This window comes from Zootermopsis nevadensis, unplaced genomic scaffold (genome assembly GCF_977971745.1).
Source record: "Zootermopsis nevadensis isolate Lab colony 2312 unplaced genomic scaffold, Znev_1.0 Znev_ptg000011l, whole genome shotgun sequence".
NCBI classification, from domain to species: domain Eukaryota; kingdom Metazoa; phylum Arthropoda; class Insecta; order Blattodea; family Termopsidae; genus Zootermopsis; species Zootermopsis nevadensis.
In genome coordinates this window covers 6,274,261-6,290,262 of record NW_028259143.1, presented here as the reverse complement: position 1 = coordinate 6,290,262, position 16,002 = coordinate 6,274,261, and the positions used below count along the sequence as shown (strand labels likewise).

The following is a 16,002-nucleotide window of genomic DNA, read 5'->3' as shown; positions in this document are numbered from 1 at the left end:
TCAGCCCCTAACACAAAGAAAAGACGACAGTTCTCCATTCCAAAGACCAACTGTTTAACACTGTTAAAAAATAATCGCAAAATGCAAAATAAAGAGTTACTGACTGTTGACTCTGGTGGTACAATTACCACTGGGGTTTAAAGGGTTAAAAGGCCATCAAAGACAAATGGCGATGCCACAAAGGCATAATCTTTTAGTGGTTAAAACATTGTGGCTGAAGAGGCTTACCATGGAAAGGACCTACACGAAAAATTCTGGATAAGTCCTAGGTTAGTGCCGGAGAAGTCCATTTTAAGATTTACGTAAATATTTGAGTCATAGAGAAGTGTTGGAGAATTCCTGGAGAAGTGCTGGATATTTTTTGGAGAACTCCTGGAAAGGTTCTGTGGAAGTCCTTAGGCGGTGTGTTTGATCTTGTGTTGTCGGTTAGTTAGGATTAGTTGAAGTTAGATTAGTATTAGTTAATTTTGGTTAGGTTGCGTTTCGGGTTACGTTGGTTTAGGTTATTTTAAGTTAGGTTAGGTTTCTTAGGTAAGGCATGGATGTTTGTAAAAGGGGGGCGAAGTTAGTGGCCTACTCGTTGTGCCCCCTGTTCGCTAAAAACGACTGACACTTGTCGCCTTGTAAATAGACTAATGGCTGAGAGGCTTAAGTCTGGCGTAGGAAAAAACAACATTTGTGTTTTTGGCAACAAAAGCGCGTCTTTAGAACGGAACAGTAATTCAACGAATGACATTTCTGCAGTCACCCGAGCGATGTAACAAACTGCAGACAGTCGAAGCCTAGCAGAGTGCGTATGAAGAGTTCATATACCCTAGTAAGCAAGATGGCCATGTAGGTCAGGAAAGGAAAGTAGGTTAGTGCTGTCGCAGCTTCGGAGCGGTGGATGAACAAGTGTGAGAGCGGGTAGACCAAGGGTGTCCAAAACCATTCTAAGCTTTATGATGTTTCCCCTTACCAAACACATGACGTCATGCTGTCTCCACGGTTATCATGCACCGTACTGTGAACATGCCTCTATGAGAACGTCGGAACATTCGCTTCCTAACTGATCCTTTACAAATCATTCCAACATTAACAGATTTTTATGCCATCTTTACCGCAGACGTTCGCAACGTTAAACTAACATTAAAGTTTCACATTCATTGTTTTCAGAATATATACTAGAATCTTTCGAGGCTGATTATAATTTAATAATTTGTAGGCGAATTCACATCTCTACAGAGCGCCTACCAGAATTGTTCTGCCCGTCTGTACGATGTTACAAATCGAGAATCAAATGTACGTGAGCGCTAAGGGCAGATACGATTATGGGCTAATAAGCGTGTCACGATTCCCAAGGAAAGATTATTTAATTAACTAAAATTTAATTTAAAATGTGGCATGTTACAAAATGGGTTAAAATGTGAGATTTCAGGTTCTCACGGCGGCTAATATGAAGGCGACGTTTCTGAGTTATTGCACTCTGTAGTGTGGTAGAAGTTTACTGACGTTTTGAGGTAATTGCTGCCTTCATTATCAGGCCCTGATGAAGGAGGCAGCAATCACCTGTGAAACGTAGGTAAAATTCAACGAGACTAGATGGCGCAACAACCCACAAGACTGCAATCTTCTAGTGTAAATTGTAATTCACAGGTAATCCCAGAGGTCCAGAAACTACTGGTTTGCCCAACGTCTCGTTCAGTAAATAAGAGTCGATTTGGAAATCCCTGGAAGGATGAAAAGAAGCGGAGCTGTTGATACTGGATCTAACTTCACTGCCACACCAGGAGGAGAAGTATGAAAGAGAGGGGTTTGAGGAGGTGTTTTAACCAGACCTGTCTTCATTCATACTTACACTGCGAAGTTGTCTGCTTTAGTATTGTTCTCTGCCGGCGCGACGTCGTTAAATAAAGGTCATCAGTCATTAGGCATTCGTTAGTATCACTAGACAAAGTGATTCTTTAGGAGTTTCATGAAAATCAATTATTTCTCGTCAGTTCTGAAACAGTTTTTATCGCTACTGAATTCAATACACATCACATGACTTATAAAGTACTGATGTAGGAATCCAAACAGTGAAGTTAGCAAAGAAAATAAACAAACAGGATCATGAAATATCTGCATTCAGCCAAGTGACAACCACTGAAGTAAATAGTTAAGAAGAACACGTGTCTGGGAGTGGAGCTTATTATATCTCGAGAGCATCATATACTTTGACACATCCTACTCTAAACAGGAAGACGAAACACGCCTACTTAAAGACGAAGACCAAGAAAGACCCAAAGAACACATAATGTCGGTAAGTTAGTAATAAAATTATTACATAACAAAATATGTAAGAATACATGCTAATGTACTGATTCTTCTCTGTTTAGAATTAAAGTACATTCCAACTGGCCGATTAGATCATACACCAGGGTATATCATTCAGTACAGTGACTGATTAGAGATTGGGCTGCAGGGGTTCGATTCCCGGCAGAAGAATTTTTCTCTTCATCACCACGTCAAAACCGACCCGGGGAACCTGCCCCCTATCTAAATTGTTTTGGGGGTAAAGTGATTAGAGCATGAAGCCATCCATCTAGTATTGGGGTTGCTAACGTTCTCTGTTACACGTCGCCTTCATATATAGGTGTTTGAGTGCAGAAACATCTTAATCCCTCTGTATGGAAACATGCGATTTTAATTCCTAATCCATGAAGAATCTGCAGAATTTAACCAGTCATTAAAACATAATTTATAACAAAACTATTTTAATTTGACATTAATCAGGTTGAGATAATTCATGCATGCTCAGTAGTATTGGTTGTAGTCAATACAAATCACTTTTGACTCAAGCCCTTGTTACTCTAGAAGAAAAAACTACGATAATTACATATATCGTGCTACAAAAATAAGCAATTTGGATACTAGCCTACATAATAATATCAGCACAGATAATGGTGAACACTTAATTACTTCCCCATTTCTTGGCACGCCCTAATATTTCTGTTTGACCAGGCACTCTTAATGAGCAGAGGACCTTCGGGCTAAGTCATTTTCTCTCCACAGTACTATGCTAATTAAATCGCTTTAACTCATTATGGCTCTGTTTTGAGTACAGGGGCACCAGAGGATTGATGTCACATGCAGAAATGTGCTTATGATGGGTCTGTGCCAATGTAATGGTATCTATGGGCTAAGTTACTAAACATAGGAAAATATACGAAAATATTCGTCACAAAAAGCTATCCACTTTTTCTATACTTTAGGTCCTCTAATGTAAACAAAATTACGGTCCTTGAAATTTTATATACTAATTAATACTGATAAGCACTTGATGCTTACGTTATTTTAATGAAGACACCTAAACTCCATATGTCGAATGTGGGTTTTAAGTTGTGTTTGCCGTGTGGTCTTATAGACGTTTACTAGTATTTCGGAGGAAAGTATCGCCTCCATCTTCAGGATACACAATCGACATCTTTACGGACGCGAGAAATTCAAATGTCGGATTTCAGTTGCATAGTCCATATAGGCCTAGGTAGAGTGTCTTCGGAAAACAGAGTAATGAGGCTCATATTTAGACTCAACAGCCTCTCAAACTAAAACACTTCACTCAATATTATCTAACGAGTGGATATGCAAATATAGAAATAGATGGTTTGACAGAAATAAAATTTAAGTCACTAAGTCAGCAATGCGTTGTTGTGGCTGCAAGAGGAGCGGGTTCGTTGACCGGCTACTGTGCACCATCACAGCAGGAGCGGACATTCTTGTACGTAACAAAATTATTAGCAGGTTCAGCCTCAGACATTACACATTCTACTGGGTCGAACACTAGCCTAGTTTCTGGCTTCATATTGTTCAATGGCGAACTAGAGACTTAATGCAGTTTAGTTCTTCCACACGTACGCTTTTTTTCTCACTTCATTCCCTTCCTCAATTCGATCTTTTCTTCCTTGATATTTTCTTTCAGTCATTATTTGTTTGCTACGGGATACAATTTTAAATTTAATTCCTTTTGCCCTTATTAATTTCCTTCCCTGTTTCATCGTCACCTCAATGCTTATTTCTTTTTCTAATCCCATCTTTATTCATTTGTTTTTGAATAGACATATCCAGAGTGTGTCTTTTTCCTCTTTCTTATTTGTTTCTTTCCTTTGCATCTCTGCTGCTTCCTTGCTTTACTTCTTTATATCCTCATTGAAATTTCTAAGTGTTGCTAGCAACCACTTCCATTACTTCCTGGCTACCGAAAGAAATCACGCGCAAGCTATGCTTTGAATGCAAAAGGCAATCAGTAAGCTCGTGTCTCTAGCATCGCCAGACAGATCACGAATATCCATTCACTATCTCATTCGATTTGTGTACTTCGTACAGTTAAATTAAATAATCTAGAAGAAAGAGAACAGTAAAATAGACCATGTTGTTAATACGCGTCGTTGTGGTCAATTGCCCTAGTGGTCTGTACTCTACTGTTTGTAAGAGAAAGTAGGTCTACGACCTCTAAGTTTCATTATTTCCGGAGGGGATGTGAAATTTAACACCCACTAGAAAACCATTCGCTTGAATGTTTATTTGTTTGTTACGCGTACAAGACGTAAGCAATCCGTGTCTGCTCGACGCATCCAAACAGACAATGCTTTTATTACTGTGATACTGTTGCATCCAAGGACTTCATTTATTAAAATTCACTAAGTCTTAAAAGTGAGGCTTTTAACATTAAAATGCGCAAAACAACTTAACTGCACTACATCTGAGCACGAATTAAATCAGTATAAAAACCCCAAAGAAAACACGAACCTGCTTATAATTTCTTATAAACTCCGGGAAGTCACAAATTAATGATTTTCTAATGAATTTTAATCACGAGCCCGACGCTTTATAAACATTTCTAGGTCGTAAAAGACACGGCAAATATTCTTCCACAAAAGGAGGAGAATTATTTTCTTACCTATTCGACTGTGAGTTTCTCAAAGAAGAGTATGTTCCATGGAAATACTTAATCAGTGTAGTGTCCTGATATTATGTTTGCTATTACGGTAATTTTCGTAGTAAAGATGGAGACCAGCAAAGATTCCGTAACAATTCTAAACTGGGGGATGGGGATCTGAGTTCTCTGTCGACGCCATTTCAATTTCTCGGCACCGAATGGGTGGATAACTGTAAATAATGAATTGGGAAGAATGGCAAGGTAGCCAGTGGCGGTGACTTTGTTTGTTTGTTTGTTTGTATGGCTTGAGGCATTACGAGAATTGTCACTACAGCCAGTTTCCGGCACGACAGTCGTAATCAGCACCTACCAAATACTACGAACTACATTTACACTAACGTAACAAGTATTCCTAATGTAATCCCGCCTTCACTAAGTGGGGTCACAGAACAGAAAGCCAAGCTCTAATAATTATGTGTTAATTCCGTCATGTAGGTTTGTGTACCGAAGTGCCACTTTTAACGCCACACAGTTTCATATTTTCATGTTATTGCACACTATGTTTTTATTGAGCACACTGGCGTAAAACCAGGCTTATTATTAAGCAGGAACTACACATAGTGCCTAAAGAAAAACAAGGCAGTCTCATTTCAAATTTTGTAGTGAGCAGAATGAAGAAAATGTAATTCTCTTACTCCGTGCCTCTGCAGTCCTTGAAGGACCTTAGCAGTCTTACATATGGAAGGACTTTTAAGAGATTTTGCCATTTGGGTAAGCAGTGATTATTTCCTCAAACAGCGTTAACAAGTTGAGTTTTGTAATGGTGACACATTTTTCTTTGCGGTACGGACTGAATTCTTACTGTATACAATTTTGTTTCTTTTCTTCTTTCCATTTGTTTGCAACTATTTATTTTATCTTTTATACTGAGACTAAGATGATTTTTTGACAAATCTAATATCACTTAAAGTTAAAACTGGATGCCTGAAGGCAGAACGGTGTCTCCTGAGGCTCGTGGCTCAGGTGATGCCTCATCAGTATAGCTGGTTGGGTTTCATTATTTATTGTAGCATTCATCCTGATGGTAGCAGGATGGAATGAACTGAGCGGTCCAGAGCGAAGGGCACTAATCAGTTACACCGCTCTTCATTCACCTCTATCAGGACGAACATATACATAATTATCTGTCCAGTTTACAGCCTCCGGACTAACGTACTGCATGTCGACAGCAGGACAGAAGAAGCACGTGGCAATCAGTTGAAAGCAGAGCAACTGGGCTAAACAGCGTGAGCGAAAGAAGCCTTCATATACCGGTCTGACTGGGCAAGAATACTTAAGATGTTCACACAAGTATTTGGGTAGCAATAAAAACTGAACTCGATGTAAGCAGAGCGGAAAACTATGTATTTATAGTGTCTTAAGCACACGTTATAATCAGGGTTTGAAACAGTACACCAAGTCCTATTCGCCAAAGAGAAAATTCGCATGACATAACAGGACATCCTTCACAGATGTTACACATTTTAGAAGTAGGCAAAGTTCAGGAGGTTCCGTCGCAATGGCGTATCTATTACAGTAACGTACAGGCCCACACAATTTAACGAAAAACATAAACGTAAAAATGACTACATACTTTCAGAGCGTGTCCTCGTTTATTTTATTTCATATGTTCACACTTCAACGGAAATATGTAGTTAAGGAATCACTTCCAGTCATTAAAGTAACCTTCTTATTTGTTTACGACACTTTCCCGAAGTATTTTTTCGCGGAACAATTTGGCCCCAAAAGGAATGGGAGATGATTTGGGCGGGATATAAGCAAAACAATCGGAATAAATGAGAAATTCATATAAAAATTTAATATAAAAACCTCAAGGAAAGATAACATACCAATTGTGACACCCAAAGCACAAAGCTTTGGTCGGGACACCTGAAAGGGCGAAAACACTTAAAATGCCTAAAAGTATATAGGAGGATATTATTAAAATATATTTTAAATAAATAAACCACGAGGGCGTGAACTGGTTTCTTCCTGCCCAAAGTAGGTACGAATGACTAATAGTAAATATGGCAATGAAAGGCGGGAAATTTCTTCCCCAGTCGAGCGATCTTCTCAAGAAGGACGCTGCTCCATGGAGTTGATTAATTATTTTCATAACTCTTAAGTTGGTTTTCTTTCAGCTTTGAAAGTAACATTTATGCAGCCATAGAACAGAGAATAAAACCACTGTCATTACTATGTTACAGAATAACGCGATGCAGTACGTAATCATCGGCCTGATATGCGCGTTGGCATCAGCAGCTGAAGACGAAGGCGCGCAAACGGCAACAACATCGGCGAAGATTCCAAAAGTGCAGATCACACGGACGGCACTCCACGTGGCAAGAAGTCTGGATCCCGACTCAACGGAAACTGTAAATGTGCGCACTCGAACCGGAGACATCGCCACGCTAATTGTGAGGAAACGCGGCGGCAAGTCCAATCTTGCTTTGCCGCCTCCAGTGTCCATTACATCGTCTGCGATCAACGTCCTCGAAGAAGCAAATCGGGAAGGAAAATCAAAGAATGTTGCGTCATCAAACGTCCCGTCTCCAGTTACATTTAGATCTACGGGGTTCTTAATTGAAGATGAAGATCATCAACGGAGTGGCAAATTCACAGAAGACGTAATTGATATCATTGCACCACCTAAGGACTTACGTCCATCGACATCACTGGAAGAACCTGTTAAGGACCACAACGAAGGAAACAACCGAGAGAAGAAGACAATTAATGTTCCACCTCCAGTTTATGTAAGATCGTCGCCGATAAATATTAAAGGAGAACAACAGAGAGCGGAAGACTACTGGAAGCGAGGAAGGAGTGTCATGCATGTTGACTCCGACGGTATTCCGGTAATCCACGGAGTTCGGATGCCTGACGATGAATCCGATCGGCAGACATGGAGAAATGCTAGAGTTATTAACGGTATCTTGGTCCCTTATGACAAATCAGGTAACAAAGTTGATTCAGGAGATAAACAAGAAATTACAAGAAAAGCCACAGTGCACTTTGAACATCCATCATCAAATAAGAAAATAACGGAAGGCTCAAGTCCAACGCAACCACTGCTATACCTTGAACACGCCGCAAAGAAAAAGAACCAATACAATTATCCGTATGCCAGCGATACCCACTCGCGAATCCTGGAATATATCAATACTGTAAATCAACGTGAGGCCGGCCGGCTCAGAAATGTTTCACCTAGAGCTCGCATGATTAGTTTCCCTGTGTCCAGATCGGATCTAATTCAGGATAACGAAAGTGGACGAAGTACTAGTGACTCTGAGTCACAGGCCAGAGCGTTACATTACCCTGGCTCTCCCATCTATCCAACATCGCTCCTATACACACCTCCTACTTCCAAGATATCCAGAGTGTCATTCGAGGAAGGAGTTCGTACTCCGGTACTTCAATACGCTCATCCAGAACTTGGTGTCCAGCCTGCAAAAGTAATGCGCAAAAACGACGAAGTCGAAGAAGTGGACGAGTCGAAACAGAACAGCGAGAAGAGTGACGGAGAGAAAGCTAATCCGTTGACGCTCGCTTACTTTGCGCAGGACATACACAGCGACAGAAGCCCATACGCCTACGAGCCGGGAATGCAAAGAAACGAAGAACAGGCCGAGGTTACCACTGCGGACCCCAGTGTGTATAAGAGATCTAGCAGTGATAAAGAAAAATTCTCCTCTGAAAGCAGCTCTACACCGTGGCCTAAAAGCTCTCTTGCTTATTTCCACGAACAACAAACATCCGACGATTCATACGGCCTAGCAAATGACAAGTACATCAAACGTTATCCTTACACCACATACAACACTGTGTATTCTGACCAGAGTAAAGAAAGTCAGAACAGGCACAAAGGCCCAATTGCAGGCTCAGGATATTCGAGATATCCGTTCGGAAGTGGTCATTACACAATCCATGCTCACATGACCCAAGAGAGGCCGTTTTGGGAACGCATCGGAGATACGATTAGGGAACATGTCCAGACAAGCATGGAAAAGGTTAACGATATTACACGTCCAGTTGTCGAACCACTCGTGGAAGCCACACACAAAATTTCTTACAACCTTGGTTTTGCAGGCGAAAGTAACCGAAACGTAATACAAGACAAGGTTGGCAGTGCTGTTGCTGCGTACCCTGTATTGCTTCCGGCTCTGGGGCTTGTAGCTGGAGGAGCAGCTCTCGGACTAGGTGCAGTAGCCGTTGGCAGATTCCTTGATGTCGACGTAATGAAGCGTCGAATTGGTATCCCGGAAGACGATTCTCAGGAATTGGAGGCGGAACATAAAAGAGCCCTCGAGAGTATCATGAAGAATCTGAGTGACAGGGAGTCGACACGCGAAGGAGGAACTTGGGTCGTTGCTGAGGAGTTTAAAAACCCAGATGAACAAAGGAAGGTTCTTGAAAATGCCGCCAGAGTTCTGAACGACGGACCAAAAAGTAGAGGCCAGGAAGATTCAGAAAGAAATTTGAGAGATAAACAAATACAATGGACGGTTACTGGTGATTCTACAAAACAAGACGACTTTAAAATAGTCGATGCCATTAGAAGTTTAAAGAAATCAAGAGATTTAGCAGGAGAAGGAACTTGGGTGTTGGTTAGAAACATGAACTCAGGAAAGAGTGAAAAGATGCAGCAAGCAACTGGTCGCCAAGTTTGGTCTACAGCTTACGACATTGTAAATCAGGATGATCAAGAACGAAAAACCATAGAATCTATTGTTGGAACGATAGCTAAACAAGAAGGTGTTGGACACCGACAAGGCAGCTGGATTGTAACAGAAGAGCCTACTCAAGATGGGAATCAAAATCTCAAAAAAGGACAATGGGCTGCTGATAGGGATAGAATTACTTCCAATGAAGGGCAGGCCAAGACCAAAAGGTCGCTAAATGACGGCGTAATTTTTGTGGTCGAAGAAGATCCCGACTATCATAGTCGCCAACAAATTTCATTGCAGGAAATGGACTTATCAAACACAAATTTTAGAAGGGAGAGAGAATTAAATCCAAAAATTCTTGAAGATATAGCCCACAAATTAGCCGAGGGATCTCTAGGCCCCTTTGACATTGTTGAGGAAGAAAAATCTCATACATACAAGCACAGACTGGAGAAGAGGTCTGGGCATGACATCGACGATGCAACAACGCGGCAGTTACCTGTTTTTTCTCGTCATACTATATCAAAGAGATCTTCAGACGATTCTAGCCAATCATACAACAAAGAAGATGTTGCTGCAAGGCTGGAAGAAGGAGAACAGTATTTGGACAATATTCTGTACAACTTTGAGTCAAGTCAACGAAATATACTGGCCAGTATGGCTAGGCTAGATAATCACAGGGGTGATTGGAACAAAACTCCGTGTGCTAAGAAGATCTTCTGTGACGTCATGGTGAACCAGCCAGCTGATGCTCTCATGCTTATGGAGAAGAAGATGGCCACCTTTCTGTCCCTGTAAGTTATATCTAAATATTTATCATATTCAATAGCTAATTCAAATGAAGTGATATAACTTTTATACAAACTTGATATAGAATGACACGAAGGTCGTTTCGAATTGCCCATCTCAGAAGTTTTGCACCAAAATTAAGTAAAATGTGAGATCTTGACGTACAACTTAAATTTACTTAAACTCTTCTGTCACTAAAATTCAGTACGTATGGAAGATTCGAAGGGAAATGGCATAAACGGATAAGAAATCTATGCTCCTTGAATATGCGTATATACGTATAAATATTACAGTATTTTACACTCTAATTTTTAGTCCACTTACATTTTTTCATGGCATATACGTTACAGAACATCAGGTTTAGTCTAATTTCAGACTCCTAGACTGCTTAAAATTTATCCTACGGGTGTGTTTCGTAAGTCTGGAGCCACGTGCAGTACACTTTTTATCTTTGCCCCAGTTGTGTGATGACAATAAGCAAATACGAGCACGTGGAAGTAATGATAGGCCTACATGAAGATGACAGTGATCTCGAAGTTGCATAAGTTAGCGAAGCCGTAGAACGTTTCTTGTTAATAACTCTCTCAATATTCTGATATTTTCTATGGTTCCAGGTTTATGGGACAATCTATAGGAGAGAGTAAACGGAGTATCGTAAGTCCGGTAACGTCCATGGATTATTTCTTAGCCGAAGTGATATTTTCATTATGAGATCAATAACGGAGAAATTACTGTAATGGATATTGAATACCTCACAATACCCAACCGACCCCTAGCATGCAGATGAACTCCTGTAACAACATGGAGCAAATTTCTTTAAATGCTAACGGTCTATCATCTAGGTGATAAATTACATTCCCTTTACGGAACCTTATGGTTTATCAACGTGACACTAGAGCCCACCACAGGAAACCATTCTGAACCAGCCATATTCAGTCACTACCTTCCCGCGCTATTTATTTTCTATCAATTTCATTATTACTGACCAATCTGCGAGTATATGTTCCTTCTCTTCAGATGAATTTCTTGTATCACTCAAGCTTGCTATATTATCCGCCCATTTCGATCGATTTCTAACCCAGAATATATTCTTATTCAATTTATCTTAAATTACTACATATGTGGTGTGAATATTAGCCCTTTGAAGCAGAAGTTATTCCAAATAATACAATTAATAATTCAGTGCGTACATCAAAGAAAATAAAAAAACTTAACCAATACAAAAATCGACTAGTTAATGCTGTTTTAAGGAAGCAATTCCTGTTTACACTCAGACTGACACGAAACACATAAATTCAAAATGCTGCGTTACTGATTATTGAAACACGTGTTATAATCACCATTGGGATTTATTAATTTGATACACGATTCATTTAAAAAAATCAGGCAATAAGTAACTGACAACGGCGTTTTGTGTCGTCATTATCGACCGATAGCGTCGGATAAAGTGTAAGACGATAAAAGTCCTCTGCATTGCTTTTATAAAGATCTATGAGATTATAATTAATTGCATCCTTGAAGAGAAATTCAATTTTCGAGATTCTGTAGTCGGCCTACACTTCCTTACATGGACTTATGAGCTACAAGCTCATTCCACATACGAAAATTTCCAATATATTATGAAAGGAAAAAGATGCACCTGTGCTTAAGGTGAAAATGTTTGTGACTGGGCTGTTCTTCGTGCTGGCATCTGGGTCAGTCAGCCTCACGAAGCAAAAGAAGAGTCCAACCATAGTCGCTTTCAACTTTCTCCGTAATCTTAGCCCAGTCATGGCCAAGTGGCCTATACGAGCCGTTTGTGGCACATAGTTAACGGACTCTCTCAATCTCTTTATAGAACACAAGAGAGACAACCAGGTTCGACGCTTATTTATCGTCGCTGTATCAATTATAGACGTCACTTAGAGTGATTCTGTGAGGAGAATAAAATACAGTTACTTCGTAAAGTTCTTATCACCGTGGCTGAAAATGGTTCAGTGGGTTCGAATCCTGAAAAAATATTTAGGGTCTACATATATTCGGGTTTGTATGGTTGCTGTCCTGTGTAGGCAGAGACCCCGTGACGTGTCAGTCCCCCACTGCAGGAATCCTACTAAATGGCTCTATACAATTCATAATTTCAGAATTAATCTTGAACCGGTACATCAGCGAAAGCTGCAGAAATAAGAAAGTTGACGGAAGGAGTTGCTGATCTTTGTACTATTCTCTCGGTATTAGACTGGAATCACTGAAGAAAGCTATAGAGAATCTCTGGGTAATGTGGTTTGGATTAGATTTATCAACCTTAGGATAGGGACCGGTGGCGGGCTCTTGTGAAGATGGTGTTGAACCTTCGCATTCCATAACAGACAGGGAATTCCTTAGCTAACCGAGCGAATATTAGCTTCTCATGTAGAGATCTTTTCCACCGAGTTAGTCAGCTAAAGAACAGATATTAACAAAATAAAATTGAAAATAATGCCTGAAAACTAAATTCCAGAGCTGTATAGATACTAACCGAAATGCAGATAGGAGATGCAACGGACAACAAGAAAACCTTGAAATCTGAACATACAAAGAGCAATTTGCATAATGTAGTCGATAATTATAATGATGATTAAGGCAGGGTTGAATGCATGAATTTATCCATTCTTAAATCAGTGACGTGTGGAAGTTTGGCCACCACTGTCTTCTCTGCACAAAAGAAAGCTGTAGGTAGGTGCTAACTGATGCTTCCACCCGACCATGAACTCCTACCACACACATACCTGCTGAGTAGCGGTGACGACAGAACTTTCCCCAGTTTCGTGACCCACAGAGCCCCGACATCGATGCAGAACGAAAGTGATACAAAGCCCACATGATTACACGAAAGACCTAAAAATCCGCACTACACACGAAAGCGCCTCTACGTCATGGCAGTAACCTTCGGAGGCTGCTAGAAGACAAAACTGCAACTTCATTATGTAACAAGAATGGAAATATGTACTAAAATTTTTAATTAATATGTATATCGTAAATACATTCTTCGCTATGACTCTGTCTACGGACAAGGCGCGCTCTTCCATTAGTCTTCCTCTGCCCGTGATCTTATAAGATACACCTGTGTAGGGTCTTGACTGAAGGTCGAATTTTTTGGAGCACAGCTTGGAAGTTGCCCTTCCCAGGGCAGTTCCTCCTCTACTGTTCCTTTCCTCCTGTTTCTATTGGTCATACTTCCTGTATAACAGATCCACACTCCAACTCGACTCACTTCTACCCTGGATATGAAGCTATTCGTGCCTTCGAAACGTTAATAACCGCCTTTAATACTACATGACGTCTAACCTACACTTTCACAGCAGTGAAAATCTCAAAACTAACATTATCAAGTTTCCATTTCCGCATATCAGAGACGCAGGTCGTTAAGCGGATAGCAACGTGATGATGAAAGCATAAGCAGAAACTTTATATACTGACGTTTTCACTTAAAAGAAAACAATGTAACAACGCATCGCGCAGCGAAATCTCTAGGGAGAGAACAGGCAAAGACTTCTAAAGTATTCGTAATAAGCTTTTGTACCGAAAACTTTAACTGCAGCATATTGTTGTGTGCTGCAGTTAAATCAGCATCTTGATTAATAATTGTTTAAGTTTATGTGGACGTGGACGGGAGTAATCAAATAATTATACCGACTGCCTTATGCTTGCATCAACCAACATGATTTTATAAAGGTGCAGTAAAGTCAAATTCACTATGCAACGTCGTTTATTTATATTTTGAAGCACGAAACAGAGATCTTAAGTAACACATCAAGTTTAATCTATTGTTTATAGCAAAATGGAATAAACCGGCGTTACAATCTTGTTATGCAATAGAAAACTCTACCACATATGGTATTTGTATGAAACAGATGACTGTAAACAATGCAAGTTTTTTATCAGCCTACTCAATAATAGAAGTCATTTCGATAGGGATTTAATAATGACATAAAAAGAAACTTATTTCAAATAAAACGACGTCAAAGTCCTGTTGTTAAAATTTGTTGCCATGTACATTCTGTAAAATAAATCTGTTATTGTTGCAGGATCCAACCCAATGAAGCTGTGTCATATCACCTAAGTGACGTCATGGATGCTGTAAAGAGGCATGACTGCTCCGAGTTCATTTGTCTCGGCGCTGTGGACCACAGTAGGGTTGACACACCCACCCAAGGACCCGGTCCGAGATAGACAAGCAACCGGCAGAAACGCAGTGAAAAGATGACAAGAAGAAGGGGTCTTGAACTCCAGATAGACGATTAATTTTTGTCCGAAGTGAATGCAAAAATATAAGCAAGGAGTTTTGTGTAACTTGCGAAATTATGCCATAATAAAATTTCGTGTTAGGGTCATTGCCTATAAACTCGAACACGATTAGTGTATAAATTATCGCCGCCCAAGCATATCAGTAGTTGACTGAATGTATGCAGATGAAGCAGCAGTGTGGGCCGCGAAACAAGTGATTTTCGATTATCGAACCGTTCTTCGATCCCGTTTCGGTCGAATAATCGAGAATGTACTGTAATGCGGATGATCTAAGAACAGACGTATCCCAGCAAACTGTGTACACATTATCAGTATTGGTCTTCTGGGGTGTAACATCATGTGGATCTGTAGACATCTAGCTACAAGTTCACACAGCATTAGACACATAGACTATGTGTAAAATGACTGCGTGGAGTATAATTGTTAGGTTCCCAAAAATCGAAACATGTACTACACTTGCCCGTTGGACTTACAAATCAGAGTTATTGATTTTGTAGTCAATACGACACTACAATGGAAAGCAGCCGGAGTTATGTAAAATAAAAAGAAATTTTATATATTTTACTACATATAAACTTCCGAAGGTTAAATTATTCGACCGCTGTTATTTTTCTATATACAAGTTAATTAAATTACCAAAATTACACATTCATAATATTAAAATATGATTCATGTTATATTGCATGTTTATAAAACGTTATTGTGTATGTACTTCTTTTTAAACCAATAAAACGTTTTCTTTTAATTCTGTGTTATTTGAAATAATGTACTTTAATACCCGGCTTCATATTCTCACGAATATTACATCAATGTGAACAGAGTTCTTACTTTTATAACAGGAAGATTTAATTGAAAAATATTCAACTTTAAATTTAGTTTAGTTGTTACTTTGTAGCACTTAATACTCAGGTTTTATCGTTAATCTATCCATTAATTCGTTCAAGATGCGATAATTTAAAAATAATTATTTTAAATTAGGGTGTGGTATCATGATCAACATTATCATCGTCTACGATACTCTACAAGGGTAAATATGTATATGTCCTAAAAGTTTAGGAAACAAAAAGTATTATGACATTTACTAAAAATCAGGTATATTGATTCAAAGACGCAGGCTATACAAATGTGATTATTCAATTAAGACATGAACTTAACGCTGAAGTGATAGTTCGCTTAATTACATGAAATATGAATCTTGGGTCCTAAAGCAGCATGTAATATTGTTTAACTTTCAGACTGAGGCCTGAAAAAGCGTAACCTAGTGCTAGCTAGCTGGACAATTACACGCAGGGCCTATTGTAATTTTTTTCTATTTTGGCTGTTAAAACTATTTAGGAACGTTTAAGT

The 16,002-nt window shown here is 39.6% G+C and overlaps 1 protein-coding gene across 1 annotated transcript; it reads left to right on the top strand.

Moving 5' to 3' along the window:
• Positions 1 to 1,820: 1,820 nt before the first annotated feature.
• On the top strand, positions 1,821 to 15,400 carry LOC110828114 (uncharacterized). Its single transcript, XM_022060489.2, has 3 exons — positions 1,821 to 2,281; positions 7,144 to 10,394; positions 14,436 to 15,400. The coding sequence occupies exons 1-3, from the start codon at positions 2,276 to 2,278 to the stop codon at positions 14,578 to 14,580; spliced, it is 3,402 nt and encodes a 1,133-aa protein (XP_021916181.2). The 5' UTR covers positions 1,821 to 2,275; the 3' UTR covers positions 14,581 to 15,400.
• Positions 15,401 to 16,002: the final 602 nt, after the last annotated feature.